The 20,300-nt window shown below is 42.3% G+C and overlaps 1 protein-coding gene across 1 annotated transcript in view; it reads right to left on the bottom strand.

Annotated features, from left to right (window-relative positions):
- LOC126416379 (chitin deacetylase 1) overlaps positions 1 to 20,300 on the bottom strand; it is a 216,981-nt gene that overhangs the window by 34,526 nt on the left and 162,155 nt on the right. Inside the window, exons 2-4 of the mRNA XM_050084059.1 lie at positions 8,397 to 8,506; positions 8,144 to 8,255; positions 7,924 to 8,051 (exon numbers count right to left, since the gene is read on the bottom strand). Coding sequence (XP_049940016.1) covers positions 7,924 to 8,051; positions 8,144 to 8,255; positions 8,397 to 8,506 — 350 coding nt within the window. The remainder of the gene's footprint in view (positions 1 to 7,923; positions 8,052 to 8,143; positions 8,256 to 8,396; positions 8,507 to 20,300) is intronic.

Here is a 20,300-nt window from a genome sequence, read left to right as displayed (position 1 = left end):
CACTGCCACCTACTTCCAGTCTGGTGAAAAGTTCTATGAACAGATAGATGGTGTCACTGTTGGATCCCCTCTAGCACCAGGTATCACTAGCATATATGTGAAACACTCTAAGAAAACAGTGTGTCTGAAGCTGAAGGCATTCTACAGGTGTGTGGATGACATATTCATGATTTGGCTACATGGCAGAAACAACTTACAAGAATTCCTCTGCCACCCTAACAGCATAGACAACAACATCAGTTTCACCATGGTGGTGCAAGAAAACATGTGCCTACCATTGCTAGACAGTCTGATGAAGAAAAATATGATGGGACATTCCATCAACAGAAAGAAGACACATGCAGTCATTGATGTAAACACCATTAGCTGCTGCTATCCAGTGAAATGCAAATCTGTGCTCATCACCCTGGTACACAGAATGCAAGCCATATGTGATAAGGAAAATTTGTCATCTGTGCAGAATATTTCACATGAAAAGCTTCTTTGAGAGACAAATGAGAAATGCTTTCAATCTGAAGAAGGAGAAGAAAAAAAAATACAGAAAAATAAATCACACATCTGACATGCCTTCCATATGCAGGATCACCCACAGCCAAGATTGTCAAGATAGTGAAGAAGCGCATTGGTAAAAATGAAGAATATGACTGGATCAATCAAGAACCAACCAGGGCTATGGGCACGTGGTGTTTACAGTATCACTTGTGAGTGTGACATGAAGTACATCAGCCAGACACAGCAATGCATCTTGCAGCATGGTCTTGAAGGAATGTTCACCTCATTCTAACCATCAAATAAGCAGTTGCTGAGCACAGCATCAACAAAGGACGCATTCTTTCCTCCTCTTTTTCTTTTCCTTTTCTTTATTATAAGAGAGAGGGAGGGAGAAAGAAAAGAAACAGATACAGTAGCTGTGCCACATGAATGGAGTTTGGAATTCACTCATCAAAGAGGCAGTGGAAATAAGAGTACATGATGATCTTGTCCACCAGTATAATGGTTTCCAACTCACCATTCTGTAGGATGTGGCTTTAACAAAAACACATCAGGAATGCTCTGATGTAAATCCGATGAAGTTAGTGGGGGGGGGGGAGGTGAGGGGGGGGAGGTGGGGGAGGATGGAGGATAGACAGTTAGCACCAGGACTCAATGCCTGGATTTCCTCTCCACCAACCAAAGAGCCCCACCCCCGGTCATGACTGACTTCCAGTTGCACATGACTGACTGACCTGTTAAGTCCCCAGCAGAGGAGTATGTGGTCCAGTGGCTATAAAGGAGCAAACTGGATATGAATTCAACAGTTCACCTGAAGATGGTGAGCATGAAACTCATCGAAATGGTGTGATGCCAGAGTTTGTTAATAATCTGAGAAGATTTCAGAATAAAATTTGCTTAGAATGCCTGCATTCCTATATAATTCCTTAATCATAGTTTCTAATCATCAAAGGTGAGTTGATCAAGACACTGTTCATTATGAGGATGGAAACAGCACAGTCAACTGAGGGATAGCTTATTGTGTACATATTTTTCACAGCTACTGATATTCACTACCCACTGCCGCACAGTAATAAGATCTACTGCACAGCCTCCATATATCTTTAGCAAGTTCCAATGGATTTCAATTGGTGCAATTTATTCAGTACCAATTAATTCAATGATACACCTCTGTCTCATATGCACCTTGAAGTCAGATGCCATTTAGAAACACATCCTACTATAGCTGTCTGTCACAGGACATCAAAACCTAAAAGACATTTGTGCGAAGATTCAAAATTTAGTATCACACTGACACAATCCAGCTCAGACACTCCAAGTTAACACAAAAAATTAGAAGACACTAATTTTGGAATGACACTCATATTTAAAAATCAATGGTTGCAGGCAAGCTTCCTCACCATCAAAAAGCTGCATACTGATTTGTGAGTGCAGCCTGCTGGCGCTATAGATGCTGCAGAGAACACTGTGGAGAGGAACACAAAAATATCCAACCACTGTTTCTCACCTTCACTCAGATGCTAACAGAACACTGAACTTAATTAAGGTAGATGTATTGATCTTCTTTTAGTGTCTTTTACTTAACATGGATCCACGATTACATGGTATAGTGGATATAGTGAGGCTTTGTACTTCCTGCTCTCGTTTGATACACTCAACACAATTGTTTCCTACATATTCTCGTAGAGTCACAAAAAAAGGGAGGGGAGGGGGATGGAGATGAAACTAAAGCACAAGAACCGTACTAACCAAAACAAAGGCCACCAAAGCTGTAATTGTGTTTTGTAGCAGAACAGCATAGAAAATTAGTTCTGAAGTGAGCTACAGTATTTTTATTCTTTTCCAATCAAAGTGTACAGTGTACACACACACACGCACACACACACACACACACAGGGGTAATACACAATACTGTTTATGGGCAGCTGGGAGTTGTTAAGATTTACTTGGCAAGGAGGTGGTGGAAAGATATTAAGAGGCAATATAGAGTGAGACAGATGCATCTTAGTAGCACTGTCAAAATGATAGCTGAGGGAATTATAAGGTCAAGGCAGTGGGAAAATGTCAGCTGTGGATAGGAACTGGTAGAGGCTTAGACCAGGAGGAATTCTAAGAATGATAGATATTATGGGGGGAAAGTGCTGAGAAACGGTGCTAAGGAGGGAGGGCAAGGAAGGGAAATCTATTCAGCACATTTACTGATGTAACCTCTGATGTATTTGATGTTGTGATGTCCAGCATGTTCAGTGACTGGGTTGTTACCTCTATAATTGGCCACAGTTTTGGCAGGGGCCATTCATTTAGGTAGACAGTTACTTAGTTGCCATACCCACAAAGAATGATGCTCAGTCATTGCAGCACATTTGGTATGTGAAGCAGCTGCTTTCACTTGTGGTCCTATGCTGGCTTGGACAGAAGATACCTGTGACTCAACTGCACCAAGAGATAATGGGTGGGAACTTGGAATAGGTCCTGCCTTGGGCTATCCACAAGAGAATGACATGCAGGTATGACACAGGCAAGAATCAGGGTATTGCTTGAGTTGAGCGAACAGCGGAGTGCTTCTTGGAGGGATGAGGGTAGGTCTTTCTACAGGAACCCCTCATTTCAAGTCATGGCAAAAAATTTTCAGGAAAGCTGCTACTTTGGAAAAAGAAGCTGCTGCTTGGTACCAATGAGCTACAGTTTGCCCATTACAGCTTGCTTACTATTTACATGAGGAAACTGATAAACTTCAAAGACAAATGATTATTACATGGTGTACAAATACAAATGCTTTTACAATCAGTGTTGTTGCTTTTCATGCTGCCTGCAATTTTCTCCTTTTCTTGAATCCAGATATTCCTATAAATTGTTTGAGGAAGGAGTTAAAGCATATGTTTGTAAATTACAAGCAGTTTCAGTTTTGTGACTTACTCCTATCTCCAACATGTTAAACACTACTGTACAAAAACATAGAATACACGGGGGAGCTGCCTCAAGATGGCACAAGCTTCCAGCACACTGTAGAAAATACTACAGTCAGAAGAATTACTGTATGGTAGCATTCTAAAAATTATACGGGGTGTTCAAAAAGTCTCTCCACAGTGCCATATGATTGTTAGCCATGCATGCCGTATGCTGCAGTGAATATACCGAAATGAAACTCAGTGAAATACAAGTCAAGTGTCCACCCTGTTGTTGACTACACAATTCAATTTGTCTAATCATGTTTCCAAACACTGAACCCCTACTTTGAAATTGTTAATCAAATCTCGCAACGTATCGCAATGTGGAAGTGTTGTCTCAGGGAAAACTGAATTAAATGTTTGACGAACTGAAACTGTGTATTTACCACCAGCTTTGAACACTTGTTCAACTAAAAACACATGATCTTCAATGATTAGCATTTTAACAGTGACAGAAACAAAATAAACGAACAAAGGAACTAAACTTAAACGCTCACATCAACATGTAATGACACACACCAATGATACTACTGACAATACTACTGATGCCGGCTGAGATAAACGAAACAGTGGAATGTTGGGAGAGTCCACTTGAAGCGAAATAACCCAGGCAGGATAAAAATCAAATGGCACATGCGGCCAACAATCATGCGGCATTGCGGAAAGACTTTTTGAACACCCCGTATTTACTGTCTTCAGAAGTTGCTGAGTAATGTGTTTGCCAGATTGATCTGGATTTAGACAGTAAAATGTCTTTTGCTGTTGAAAGAATCATGAAAGTTACAATTTTAAATTTTTGTTTTGCTACTAAGTGTGCTTTTCTCATAACATTCCTATTTTTTGTCATGTGTGGTCAGCTAAATACATGCACCACATGAATACCCAAACAAAAACTTTGAAAACACACTTTTGCTCACAGTGTTCTCCCATCTAACTGCTTGGGTCTCAGTCTCAGTCCAGCACACAGATTTCATGTTTCATGGGATATAGTTTACCAAAAGGCTAAGAATTTTAGTCTTGTGCCTGTTCTTTTATTGTAACTATCTCACAAGTGAAGAAATATAGTCTGCAGCAACATCATGTTTTGTCAAACTTCATTACACTTGATAGTGAGAAAGCAAACACAACATATTGGAGGAAAGAGAGCTTCAAAAATAGATAAGACTAAAGAAATTAGAAACCATTCAAAACAGATATTACTAAATCTGTTTTGTTGTATGGATGCTTCAGTCATATCTTTCCTTACCTTAAGTCAGAGTAATTTTCATTATAATATCAAGGCAGCAGCTGAGCAGTGGAAGAGGAGTAGCAGCATCTTTTTGCCTCCCCACAACTAGTTGTTTTTTGCCTTACATACATGTACATATGTAACGTAAACCCAACCAATGGAATGTCCAGATAGAGCAACAACAGTATGGAAAGAATAGATTGCTACTCACCACATAATGAAGATGCTGAGTCTCAGATATGCATAAGGAGAAAGAATGCTAGAAATATTTCAGCTTTTGTGCAAAGTCCTTCTTCGGCAGTAGAAAACTCAAATGCATTTATACCAGCACAACTCACATACACATGGCCACTGTCTCTAGGCACACAGGCCTGAATGTGACTGTATTAGATATGAACAGTAATTTAGCTGGGATGGGTAGTGATGGTAAGGAAGAGACTGGGGTCAGGGATGAGAAGGGAGAGCAGGGTAGGGTTCGGGCCATATCCTTGCAATAGTCCTAAAGGCAAGACCTGTCCCATACATTCTCCCACTGCTACTTACTCCAGTCCTTTCAAAGGCATCTCATAGCCCATCAAAGGCAGGGACATTTGATCCAACAACTTAGCTGTAGCCTCTGTGCTGCATTCTACATGGGGATGACAACTAACAAGCTGTCTGACCACATGAATGGCCACTACCAAAGTGGGACCAAGAGATGACTAGATCTACCAGTTCCTGACCATGCCACCCAACACTTCAAAGATTGCTTCACAGCCTGTGCCATCTGATTTCTTCCCAATAATACTAGCTTTTCCGAATTTCACATGTGGTAACTCTCCCTGCAACATACCCTTCATTCTCATAACCCCGCTGGCCTCAATCACTAGCCCCTGTCCACCAGGCTATCTTCTTCGGTGCTCCCTGTCCAGTACTAAACATGTCTTCTATCCTGCTAGTGCCATATCATAGTCCTTTCCCTTTCTTTACTTTTCTTCTTACCCTCCCCCACCCCCTCCCCCTGCCATCACAGCCTCCCAGTGCTGCACCTAATAGCACTAGCATCTTCCCCACCTCTACCCTGCTATCTCTTCCTCCTCCCATTCCATCCTATCCCATGCCCATGCCCACTACTCACCCCAGCTAGACTGCCACTCACATCTCATGTAGTTTCATTTGTGCCTTAATGCCTGGAGACAGTGACCATTTGTGTGTGAGTTGCATTTGTGTGAATGTGCGTGTGTCTTGTACTAATTAAGAAGGCCTTGCCCAGATGCTGAAATATATGAATTAATGACTCTCAGGACACAGAAAATGACAATTACAGTGCTGTGTTTCAAAAACAAAGTGACTGCAAGAAAAAGTGCAAGGTTTCAACCATTTTTTTAATTTGAGAGAAAGCTGTTTGGTTTGCAAATAATGAATTAGGTGCTGATCTGATCCACTGAAGGTGCCTTGTAAATAAACCAGAATGGGCCTGTATGCACAAGAAAACTGAAAAAGAAATTAATGTGCAGCATCCAAAAGGTATTTTTCTTTTAAACTGCTGTAGTTTATTTTTGTTGTGCCAGTGAGCAACTCAAGGCCTTCTTTATACGAGGGCGGTTCAGAAAGTAACCTCCAATTGGTCACAGTGCGGGTTGTGGGGGGAGTAGCGACGCCATCTGTGCGTTCACGCACTCAACAGGTCAGTCGGCATCAAGCCGTGGTCGAGTGAACGTCGTATCTGCACTAGTTTAGTTTTTGTGGCAGTTTGAAATGTGTGCTGCAATAGAAAACCCCGCCAAATGTGAAGTGCGTGCTGTCATAAGGTTTTTTACAGCCAAAGGATATTCTGCAGCAGCTATTCATCATGAGCTTTGTGCCGTGTACGTACCAAGAGTTATGAGTGAAGGAGTTGTCCGTGAATGGGTATGTTTATTTAAAAGTGGACGAGAAAACGTTCATGATGAAGAGAGGAGTGGTAGACCATCATTGGTGACTGACGAACTCGTTCAGACAGTTGATGCAAAAGTTCGTGAAAATCGACGTTTCTCAATGTCGGAGTTGTCTACTGGTTTTCCACAGATTTCTAAGACTCTCTTGTACGAGATAGTGACAGCAAGATTGGGTTACCGTAAGTTCTGTGCACGATGGGTGCCCAAAATTCTTACCGACCACCACAAGACTCAAAGAATGGCCTCTGCATTAGACTTTCTGTCACGTTATGAGGACGAAGGAGAACCATTGTTAAACAGAATCGTGACCGGTGATGAAACCTGGATTAAGTACGTGAACCCTGAGACAAAAGAACAATCAAAGATGTGGGCACATTCAAATTCGCCTACCAAACCAAGAAAAGCCTCGCAAGATTTTTCTGCCAGAAAACTGATGGCAACGGTGTTTTGGGATGCCAAAGGGGTGTTGTTGGTTGAATTCATGGAACGTGGTATGACCATTAATCAAGACGTGTACTGTGAAACAATAAAAAAGTTACGACGGGCTATACAGAACAAACGCCGTGGTATGCTGACTTCCGGTATGGTTTTTTTGCACGATAACACCTGTCCTCACTCTGCTCGCAGAACAACGGCCCTTCTTGAGTCCTTCAAGTGGGACGTTATCAACCATCCACCTTACAGCCCAGACCTGTCGCCAAGTGATTATCACCTCTTCATGCATTTGAAGAAATGGCTCGGGTCACAGCGGTTTGATGACGACGAAGAGCTCAAAGATGCAGTCACAGGCTGGCTCCAGGCACAAGCGGGTGATTTTTACGCAGAAGGAATTTCAAAGCTTGTGAAGAGATACGATAAGTGCCTCAATCGCTATGGAGACTATGTAGAAAAATAGTGCAAAGATGTAGTTGTAAGATGTATATATTAAAATATTTTTATTTAACTTGGTGCATTTTTTTAAATCAACTGGAGGTTACTTTCTGAACGGCCCTCGTATGATAGGTAACAATCAGTCCTTTCCAAATTTCTAATACTCTATCCCTATAATTATCAGTGTGAGTAGATTAACACAGTCATAATTTATTATGATTGTAATTTACAAAAATAGTCTTCAGTGACTGCTGTTGACATTTAATATGCGATTCAACTTGTTCCACAACCATAAAGTCTCTCCTTCATGATGGAATTTATGGAATGTGATGGGTGGTTGGTTGGTTGGTTGAGTGAGTGAGTGAGTGAGTGAGGACAATTCCAGTTAATGGCTGCTTGTGGAAATTGCACTGAAAATTAAATCTTATTGCTTATGCTATTATTATTGTTCCAATCATCTACACAGTACCTCCTCAGGATCCAGACCTCCTGGAACAAGTGTGCCATCCTTGGAGCAGAAGCAGTATGGCAGAGTGCAAGCACTTGTGTCACATTTCTTTGCCAAGTCTACTGGAGGTTCTGTGCTGGGTGCTGGAGCTGAAAATTTGTTTTCACATGAGTGAATTTGTGCGACAGAAGAGGCAGTGTATTACAATGGTATTAGAATTTTTAATATCTTTGCATCTTACTTGTGGCAATGGGACCACATCTAGCTTCATTCTTGAATGTACACAGCTTACTGATGTCATCAAAATACAATCCTGATGGACATCTGTTGAGATAAGGATAGTTGTCCACACACTGTAACAGACACACAAATTGCATGCTACCATGTTCTACTCCATATCAAAAAGCTATTTTATTTAGTGTATGGAAAGGTATCAACAAACAGAGAGTTAATAAAAGTTGTTTTAAATTCATAACATGATAATATGTACGCACTTGATAAAACCTGCGGCAGGTAGCAGGATCTGCAAAGTTTCCATTTCCTTGCCCTTCTGGACAGATGAATTCCTTTTCTTCTGGTTTCTTCTGCTCTTTTTGACTGCCCACTGGAAAAAATAAGACAAATTGTGACAATTATAGACAAGTATGCATGCACATGTGTCAGCACACACACACACACACACACACACACACACACACACACACACACACACACACACACACACACACACACACACATCAAATCTGACAACTGAGGAAGCCAGGGAGTTGTTCATTCACTGTGAGCTGGGAAATCATCATACTGCAAAATGGAAACACCATTCGGGAACAATCGGTGTTCCATTAAATTAACAGGGTCTCCTAAAATGCTTTCACAGATGTAACCAGTCATCTTTCCTTGAGTGTGGCCATATGAAGCCCTGAGGCTCAATACTTCAATTCCTCCATGCTACAGTTTTGGAAAAGACAACCCGAATCGTACACTTCCACCAATATTCTCCATATGTCTTCTGGCATGGAAAGGGTATAATAAGACGTGTCAAGCACCATTGTACATTTGTATTAATCAGTGGTCAAGGTTTTGTACTCCTTGAACTACTCAAGAATCTTCTGTGTCTTCTCAATTAATCTTCAGGAGGAACAGCAGCTCTTCTTCTTCACTTACCATCTGACAGTAATCCTCTAACTAGAATTATCAATCTTCTCTCATTCTCCTCTTTTTCTATCAACAAGATGTTTTTTTTCATTTTCACTGCTGTGTTCAGCAAGCAAATTGCTCCCAAGAATTACGTTCGCTATCATGAAACTGGATACAGGACCTATAGGTACACCTGGGCTGCACGCATTTGACAGCATTCCAGTTTTTTTACTCAACTGTTTATTTTACCATACATAATAGTGACAGTGCATTTTATGTTTAGCTACTCAGATGGAGCACCAGTTACCATGTGTGACAAAACCATGGAATCAATTGTTTGTGACATCTGGTTTTGTCACTGAAAAGCTATAATCACTGAAATAGTGAAATAACAATATCATTCATTGGTAGCTTGTGCATTGGTGTGGAATTAAGACAGGACAGCTATTTTGCAAAGTAGTGAAAATCAGTTATGTGTAAAAAGTGAAAGTAGGTGCAATAAATACAGAACTACTGATAATATTCATAGAGTAAAGGCCTGTGATTCGTGACAAAATTGTCAATGCCAGTAAAGTTAAGAAATTACAGAATCACTATGGATGGAAATGTGAGTATGTTTATTATGCAACTATATTGTTTCTTGATTACATCTTCACAAATGGCTTACCACTCTTATGGAAAGGTAATCAGAAGTAGCCCCTGACATCCAAAAATAATTACAAATTTTTCTGTTATTGTTTCTCTGGCAGTCCATCAATGTATGATAATTACACTGGGAAAAAAGTAACATCATCTGTAGCTCACATAAAGGCTTCAGTTCGGTGAGAAGGAAATTCCACAATTTTCTTCAGATATGCTACACATAGCTTAATCCAATCATTCATGATTAGATCCCAATAGAGCAACCAAACTGTGGAGATACCAATTACTACACTTCATCCATTTTCCCAAATAGCCACAGACATTTTCTGAGGGAGTATGACTATGTGATCTAGCAGAGCAGCTGAGGTGCAATACAGTCACTGAGCGTTCATCAAACCAGGAAAGTATACATAGAGCTCTGTGAACATGACTGTTTTCATATTGGAAGATGGCAGTGACCACAGCACATTGACCACACAGATGTAAAAAAAAGGGCAACACTTTGTTACCAAAAACCTTGATATAAACATTCTGGATCATTTTCACAGTAACCTGAATGAGTGGGTCTAAGATATAGCATGTAAAACACTCGCAAAACATAACAGAAACATCTCTGACCTAAACTACACCCTCCACAATCTGCATGTTAAATGCCTCGTTGGGCATTAGTGGACTCAATGCCTTGCATCATTTAGCAAAAAGAAGAAAGAAAAAAATGCCCATTTACAAGGTACCCAACCCCAAATGTCCATTGTGTGCAGTTTCCTTCGAAATGTTCTCAAGGCAACTGGTTGAGATGGTTCTGATGTCACTGACAGTAGCAGTTCTTGTATGATGTGAAACCAGTTGTCATTGCCAAGTCATAACTCTTGTCACTGTTCCGTATCAGTCAGAATCTTTTTTATTATGTAATGTTACGTAGCCACTAGTTGAACACAATTACTTGAAGATATATTGGAAAGTCCATGTAGATATACCAACAAATTGGGCAAATTCTTTCAGGTTTTGACACGAACACTTCCAAACATTATAGCTTCGTTCTGTCATTTTACCACTTCTCTGTGTCAACCCATGTTGCTCTGCTGATTCCATAAAAATGTATGGCACATACATACCACTTCACTGCCATGATTTACATTAGCGGTGGAAGGTCACATGGGTGCCTGGTACCAGTTCTGCACTGCTGTCTAGTGTGCTTGCTACAATGTTACCAGAATGTTTTCTTAAGGAGGTGTGTGTGTGTGTGTGTGTGTGTGTGTGTGTGTGAATTTCTAAGGAACCAAACTGCTGAGGTCGTCTGTCCCTAGACTTACACACTACTTAAACTAACTTATGCTAAGAACAACACACACACACACCCAGCCTGAGAGAGGACTTGAACCTCCAGTGGGAGTGGCTGCGCAATCTGTGATATGGCACCTCTAACCATGCGGCCACTCCACGTGTCCTTAAGGAGGTGACCAACATTTTGTCCAGTGAGCTTATAACACACAACATGGCATTTCTTTCACAATTGTATGCACACAATATCTCCTGTTGATACTTTCTACTTCATCTATGACAGTTATGATACCACCATAACAAGAAAACATTCACATACATCATGGGAACACAGCTTGTGTCAGCATACAGTGAAAAAGTAAAATGAAATGATAAACTGAATGTGTGTAAATTTCTCAAAGTTGTCACCAAACCAGTATAATAACTGGAAAGGTATTCTGTGAATGCAGCAGTGAGGGATTTGCATCAGTTGAGAGAGCAATGATATTTCTTCTGATTGCAACCCTATACTGTCTGCTATAACAGTTAATTAACAAAACACCAAAATGATCACATAAGTACTGTTGGTTCCAAACACTTGCCAGTTTGTAGAAAAATTGAAGATGCCAGTGTATTTTGCATGAGTTGGAAAAGAATTTATGCAGATGAGATGTTTATAACTGGATGTTCACATCTACATCTGTGTATACACTCTGAAAACCACTATGAAGTGCTTGGCTGAGAGTACTTAGCTTGGCAACATAACTTAAGGCTGCTTCTCATTCGAATCATATGGAGTGTGAGAAAAATGACTGCTTTTACTACCTCCATCTAGTCTCGTCTTCATGGTTCCTATGCAAACAGTACATAGGAGACAGAAGAATTCCTCTAGATTCTTTACTTAATACTGGTTCTTGAAACTCTGTAAGTAGACTTTTGCAGTATAATTCACAAATACCTTCAGTGCAGAAACACCCATGGCTCTACAGAACATGGGATGAAGATATAAAAACAGATATAAGAAGGGAGAATTATGGTGAGCATTTACAACAACCATTTAGAGAGAAAAGCGGGATAGATTGGGTCACAATCAGATACCAGATCTTGATGAACAGTGACAGTAAGTATTTCATTATTGTTTATAAACAGTGTGTACTGAAGCGTATTCATGAACAAAATTTCAACAAGCCAACGTTAGACTAAAAAACTAGTCTCCATTCGAGGATGTTAGCGTAACGATCTTACTGTGGGACAGATTCTTGAGGGGAACACAAGTAATCAACTAAAATTATCTATGATACTTTCTCCACTATTGGCTCCTTTTGTCTCAAGTGCAGGGATACTTCCCATTATGAATGTCAGGGTATCATAAAAACTGTAGCCAACAAGCTGTCTCACGAAATTGTGAAGTACGCAGTGTGCTTGAATAGCAGAATCAGCCACATCCACATTACGAGGGTGGTTTGAAAAGTTCTCGGAATCACCACGAGAGGTCAGTTCTAGCGCAACGAGTTGTTCATGTGATTTTCATTGGACTGTTACAAGTAAAAACGTGCCACGTCAGTGCTCTTAGAAGAGAACTGTGGCGGTGACGTGGCTCCGTTATTGTTCCCGCGAAGTGATTTGCGAAGATGGAAAAAATCGAGATTCGAGTAGTGATTAAGAAGGAAAAAAACTTCGTAAAGAAAGGTATGAAAGCAAAGGACATTCAATCCAATTTCCAGAATACACTGGGGGACTCTGCTCCTTCATATTCAACTACTGCCAAGTGGGGAAATGAATTTAAATTTGTTCTGGACAGCTTAGATGATGATCTGCGCATTGGTCGGCCAAAATGTGTCACTACTCCAGAAATCATTGCAAAAGTGCACAAAGTGGTCAAGGAGAATCGTCGATTGAAAGTGTGTGAAATTTTTCGCGCTTGCCACATGTCATCTGAAAGGGTATATCATATTTTAACTGAAGAATTAGAAATGAAAAAATTATCTGCAAGATGGGTGCCGCGGTTCTTGACGCTGGATCAAAAACGCGTGAGAAGGGACATAGTGGAACAATGTTTGGCCCGCTTAAGGAGAAACGAACAAGATTTTTGCGCTGGTTTGTGACCACAGATTAAAGTTGGGTGCACTACTATACCCCATAGACAAAACAACAGTCAAATCAGTGGAAACATGCTGATTCTCTGCCACCAAAGAAAGCAAAGACAATTCCTTCAGCGGGAATTGTCATGGCATCAGTGTTCTGGGATGGGAAGGGGATTCTGTTTGTAGATTATCTCCCCACTGGGCAAACAATTACTGGAGAATACTATGCTAACCTCCTGGACAAATTGCAACAAAAGCTATGTGAAAAAAGGCCAGGTTTAGCAAGGAAGAAAGTCATCTTCCATCAAGACAATACGAGCCCGCATACATGTGTCATCGCCATGGCAAAATTACTCGAACCAAGGTATGAACTGTCGGCACACCCGCCTTATTCACCTGATATGGCTCCGCCAGACTTCCAACTCTTCCCAAAATTGAAAATTTTCCTTGGAGGACGAAGATTCATTTCAAACGAAGAAATGATAGCTGGAGTTGACAACTATTTTGCAGGCCTGGAGGAAACTCATTTTCGAGATGGAGCCAAGGCACTAGAACATCATGGGACCAAGTGCATTACTCTACAAGTAGACTACACTCAAAAATAAAAAAAAAGTTTCAGGGACGTAAGTACTTTTTTTCTATTCCGTTCTGAGAACTTTTTCAAACCACTCTCATAAAATCGAATGGATGACGGAATATTCTCCATTTATTAGACAAAATGCCAAATGCACGTTGTAGTTATTGCTTGTAGGCTCTTCAGTCTGGAACCGCGCGACTGCTACGGTCGTAGGTTCTAATCCTGCCTCGGGCATGGATGTGTGTGATGTCCTTAGGTTAGTTAGGTTTAAGTAGTTTTAAGTTCTAGGGGACTGATGACCTCAGATGTTAAGTCCCATAATGCTCAGAGCCATAGTCTGTAGTTAAAGACTTTTTGTTCATTATGCAGGTTTTTGTGTAGCAGTGGGTCTCGTTAAGTTGTCACTCATTGCAAAAGGCTCATCAGCCACAAACACAGAAGTGCTTTTCCGTTCAGCAGGATTATCCGGAAATGGTGCTGCACTGGGCAAATTCAAAGTTTCACAGTATTTTTTTTTTTTTTACTTAATTCAGTTTCTTTGAGTACATTAACGTCTTCTTGGTTCAAATGGCTCTGAGCACTATGGGACTTAACATCTGTGGTCATCAGTCCCCTGGAACTTAGAACTACTTAAACCTAAGGACATCACACACATCAATTCCCGAGGCAGGATTCGAGCCTGCGACCGAAGCAGTCGCGCGTTTCCGGACTGAGCGCCTAGAACCGCTAGACTACCGCGGCCGGCAACGTCTTCTTGATAACCAAATGCTCCTACACTATGAATATGAAACAACAACTGCTGTCTGCTATGTTCATTAGTACAACAGAAAAGTACTTTTTGTGATTACAATATTTGCTGCCTGATCTCCAGTTTTGACGAGTCTTACACGTTTTCCATCTATGGATCCTACACAGTGAGGTAAGTTTGCTGTCTTTTCATACTAGTTGCTGGTACTGCTCCACTCTTCTGTGGTCAGTGGTTTCACACATTCTTCTTTTAGTACCTGCCATATGAACGTGCATGTACATATTTTTTGCCAGCAATTGTAGGTCAGCCGAGAAGAAACTCAAAATGGAAAGAACACATCGAATTTCTAGTCCCTAGATAGCCATAAAATTTTATCTGGTCCTTTTGAAAGGGTTAGTGCAAGCCGGCGGATTTTCTTTTCATTTATATTTTGCACAACGCTTTCCGGGAAATTCTCCCCATCTTCAGCTGCTTTCTCTCTATGCTACGCCATTTATTCATGATGATTTCTATGTGTGAAGTGCTCCATTGTTCTCTTGTCTTTACTGTAATGTATATAACATGCACAATTTTTAATTAATTTTCGATATTTACATATAGTTAATACTGAAACTCTATATAAAGGTGGGTTCATTAACTAAACATTCCCACGTGTTTTTATAGATTATCCGATGCCTGTGGTCAACAATAGCAGCACAGAATGCGGAGATGGCATTCTTATTAAATGAAATTACGCTCATAGTTGATACTAACAATAAGTACGCACAGTAAATGTGCCGCAGCTTGCCCAGACGCAATACCGTACGGATGGGATTTTCAAGGACTTCACACTGCGTGAGAAAAGTGGTCAGCACTGTGAAACGTCGCCTTAGAAAAAATTAATGAATTACTGTGCTGGTAAACCCATTACGTTTTTTGATTTTCAAACAGCTGAGCAGAACTGAACGCACTCATTTCTCTCTTTACTCATTCTGATCAACACTAAACTGAAACACAATATTTTTAGCGCGGCGCAATCTGACTTTCAATAATCTCTACAAAAGAATGGCCCTAACAATAACCTATACCTTTCATGAATCACTTACCTCACAAAAATCTTCGTTACTCGAACTACTGCAATACAGCGAGCGCCAATACCGATAACTAAATAAAAGATTCTAGCTACTGAAGTCACTAACTACTGATAGGCATAGTCAGCAAATAAAAGATTTTGATAGAGAACAAACAATGTATTTACCTTAATAGTATTCAAAAGTCGTAATATATATATATATATATATATATATATATATATATATATATATATATATATATCAGTTCATGACATACAGTCTTAAAGATTTACTCTCTCTGATGGACACACGTCCAAATCATCCGCTCTCAAAACTCCGCCATCTCTCTCCCCATATCCACCACTGCTGGCGGCTCACCTCCAACTGCGCAACGCTACAATAGCAAATTCCAAGAATGCAAACCAGCCACAGACTGCACACAGCACAGTCAGTGATTTTCATACAGAGCGGTACGTGACGTTACCAACATAAAAACCTAAACAGCCTACTTACAACTGTTGCTTGAAAACCATCATAAGGGCGCGTGAAAAACACGCTCGTGTGGCCGTAAGCTTAGAGCTACGGGCTAGCTTCCCTCAGAAGATAATACAACGGCTTTGTGGCACCCTTCCCAACCGAAGCAGTGCATGTGTCCACGCCAGTGGAGGTGCAACGACATAGTTTTAAGTGGGCTTATACTCTCAAATTCATTGTTAAGTTTGGCTCGATATGGTACTCACTGCAATAGCCCTCTCGAGCCGTTAAGTTTCATTTCGTCTCCCCCTCCCTCTCCGGACGCTTCACTTTTTTTATCAGGCAGTGATTACGACGCGAATTTCTTTGGGTTTTGTGATTCTCGTCAATATTCTGCTTCGACAGTCATTACCGGTTTCACGCATTGCTGCCAAACGCATTTCATTCTGTAAGCACGATTGGGAGTGGCCGAGCGGTCCTAGGCGCTGCAGTCCGGAGCCGCGCGACCGTTGGAACCTGCCTCGGGCATGGATGTGTGTTTTGTCCTTAGATTTAAGTAGTTCTAAGTTCTAGGGGACTGATGACCTCAGCAGTTAAGTCCCATAGTGCTCAGAGCCCTTTGCACCATTTTTTGTAAGCACGATTGAGGCTAGGAAATCCGCCAACTGATGCGCTAGGCGCTTGGCGGGAGCTGCACCTTGAAGCGGCAGTAACCTACGGTCCAGGCGAGCAGAGGCGCCGGTGCGTGCAGCGTGAGGCTGCGTGGCTTTCTCCGGTCACGGCTCGGCCTGCGGTACCGCTCGAGCTACGGCTACCGGGCCGCCTGTGCAGATGCCACCGGCCCGGCTGCGCGCGGAGAAAGTCGTCAGAGCTGTGCGCTCACTGCTTCCACGAACGCTTCAGCTCGCCTGCCGACTTCTATCCACGTCAAAGCTTTTCCCGGAGGAGAGCTACGCCAACCGTGTCTCAGTTTTGAATTCTAAACCGCTCTAACGCGTAGCGTGCACCAGCTCGAACGCTGGAGCCTTACGGAGTCGAGCCACAATAGAACGAGCAACCGCTAATATGGAGAGTACAGACGGCAGCTATACTCGGATCCACGAACGACGGTATTTCGCTCATGTCGAGGCACGGACGGGGGTGGCATTGTTGGCGATTCCAAGCGACAGTTACGGTACCGCATGCGCATGCTTTCCGCTCGAAGAAAGCGTATATCCTGCAAATTATGTCTCTCGATGGTTATGCAGAATTTATCACTTACCACCACCATCAGCGATGACAGCTGCCAACAAATGGAATAGAAATTCACTAAACAACTCTTTACGATCATGTTTAATGCTCGTATTAGCTGCGGCATTCACAGCAGAGATGCTCCGAACACTTCTGAACGCTCATTGGCTGTCGGAGAATGCCTGACGTAGATCCGCAGAACAAGCCTAAACTCGACCGCCATCTTTCATGACCCCAGCTATAGATTTAGAGCCGATAGTGTCCGGTCATGCCAAGTCTCTGAGGATGGATAGGCCCGACCAGAGAGAGCCTGTGTTCTATCCCAGAAGACAGGACTGCCGCGAGAGCGCTGGATATTATGCAAGGACCCTCTGTGAAAGGAATATTAAAATTATATAATGGGCCACCAAAAAGTTTCCGTTTGTGGGTCTTGCTGCAACGTACATGCAGCGTAGAGAAACTTCACTGCAAACGTACACCACTGGCCATTAAAATTGCTACACCACGAAGATAACGTGCTACAGACGCGAAATTTAACCGAGAGGAAGAAGATGCTGTGATATGCAAATGATTAGCTTTTCAGAGCATTCACACAAGGTTGGCGCCGGTGGCGACACCTACAACGTGCTGACATGAGGGAAGTTTCCAACCGATATCTCATACACAAACAACAGTTGACCGTCGTTGCCTGGTGAAACGTTGTTGTGATGCCTCGTGTAAGGAGGAGAAATGCGTACCATCACGTTTCCGTCTTTGATAAAGGTCGGATTGGTCTTTGATAAAGGTCGGATTGGAGCCTGTCGCGCTTGCAGTTTATCGTATCGCGACATTGCTGCTCGCGTTGGTCAAAATACAATGACTGTTAGCAGAATATGGAATCAAAAATGTCCAAATGTGTGTGAAATCTTATGGGACTTAACTGCTAAGGTCATCAGTCCCTAAGGTTACAAATTACTTAAACTAAAGTATCCTAAGGATAAACACACACAGCCATGCCCGAGGGAGGAGACACGAACCTCCGCCGGGACCAGCCGCACAGTCCATGACTGCAGCGCCTGAGACCGCTCGGCTAATTCCGCGCGGCAATATGGAATCAGTGGGTTCAGGAGGGTAATACGGAACGCCGTGCTGGATCCCAACGGCCTCGTATCACTAGCAGTTGAGATGACAGGCATGTTATCCGCATGGCTGTAACGGATCGTGCAGCCACGTCTCAATCCCTGAGTCAACAGATGGGGACATTTGCAAGACAACAACCATCTGCACGAACAGTTCGACGACGTTTGCAGCAGCATGGACAATCAGCTCGGAGACCATGGCTGTGGTTACCCTTGACGCTGCATCACAAACAGGAGCGCCTGCGATGGTGTACTCAACGACGAACCTGGGTGCACGAATGGCAAAACGTAATTTTTTCGGATGAATCCAGGTTCTGTTTACAGCATCATGATGGTTGCATCCGTGTCGGTCACCTCTTGTTCGCATTTACGGCACATTTAAGATGTGTTACGACCTGTGGCTCTACCCCTCATTCGATTCCTGCGAAACCCTACGTTTCAGCAGGATAATGCACGACCGCATGTTGCAGGTCCTATACGGGCCTTTTTGGATACAAAAAATGTTCGACTGCTGCCTTGGCCAGCACATTCTACAGATCTCTCACCAATTGAAAACGTCTGGTCAATGGTGGCCGAGCAACTGGCTCGTCACAATACGCCAGTCACTACTCTTGATGAACTGTGATATCGTGTTGAAGCTGCATGGGCAGTTGTACCTGTACACGCCATCCAAGCTCTGTTTGACTCAATGCCCAGGCATATCAAGGCCGTTATTACTGCCAGAGGTGGTTGTTCTCAGTACTCTCAGGATCTATGAACCCAAATTGCGTGAAAATGTAATCACATGTCAGTTCTAGTATAATATACTTGTCCAATGAATATCCTTATATCATCTGTATTTCTTCTTTGTGTAGCAATTTTAATGGCCAGTAGTGTATAATCACCGATATGTACGCAAGGGATGTGTGGTTTTCGTGTCTTTTCGACGTGCGTGATGCAAATACGGTAACATGAACTATTACGACGTTATTACCAAATGCGTCGAAAGAGGACCAAAGTGCTGTTGTTCTTTTCTTGGTTGCCGAAGCACGAACACCGATAGACATCCATCGGAGAAAGAAGAACATGTATGCGGCAGCATGTCTGTCGAAAACCATAGTTGCAGTAAGCTGCAAGGGTGCTGCTGCTTCATGATAACGCACGTCGCCTTAGTGCAAATGTCTTAGCACAGAAGTAACGCCAACTAAAGTGGGAGACACTATAGACCTGATATCTCCTCTTGCAATTATCATACCTTCAGTTCCTTGAAAAGTGCCCAGTAAGGTCGGCGACTTCTGTCAGAAGTGGATGTGCAGTGGGCAATTGCGAACTTCTTCACGGAGCATGACAAAGCGTTTTACCAAACGGGTATCTCCAACCCGGGGCGTCGATGGGATGATTGACTCAACGCTCACGACAATTTTGACTGATTCTGGACTCTATGATCTTCGAACGAAAACTTATTGGTCATCCCTTATGGAATAATGAGATGGAAGAGAACAAACAAATGGTGCAAATGGCTCTGAGCACTATGGAACTTAACATCTGAGGTCATCAGTCCCCTAGAACTTAGAATTACTTAAAACTAACTAACCTAAGGACATCACACACATCCATGCCCGAGGCAGGATTCGAACCTGCGGCCGTAGCAGTCGCACGGTTCCAGACTGAAGCGCCTGGAACCGCTCTGCCACAACGGCCGGCGGAGAAAAAAACAAGATGACTCTAGAGAAGACACTAGGAAGTGAAAGACAGTTTCCCCAAACTGATGTCAAGTAAGAGTTTTCTCCTAACAGCTGAACCAATTGCGTCATCTTCCGCTCACCGAATAGAACTGTAGCGATACCTGGAGACATACCCAAAACCTAAAGGAAGAACCTGTCGCTGGTTTGCTACTACCTTATTAGATTTTGTGAATGACAATAATCTGCCGCACTACTTGTCGTTACTGGATTAAACTATCCTTCCAGTTCGTGATTTTCACTATTACAAAGCGTCAGCTGTATAGCTTACCAGACGTGGAAGACCTTGAATAGACTGCAAAATGGAATAACTGGCTTCTAACATAAAGCGATGGGGATACATTGCTTGAGGTGC

The sequence above is a fragment of the Schistocerca serialis genome, chromosome 8 (assembly GCF_023864345.2).
Source record: "Schistocerca serialis cubense isolate TAMUIC-IGC-003099 chromosome 8, iqSchSeri2.2, whole genome shotgun sequence".
Lineage (NCBI taxonomy): Eukaryota > Metazoa > Arthropoda > Insecta > Orthoptera > Acrididae > Schistocerca > Schistocerca serialis.
This window is presented reverse-complemented; position numbering and strand designations above follow the sequence as displayed.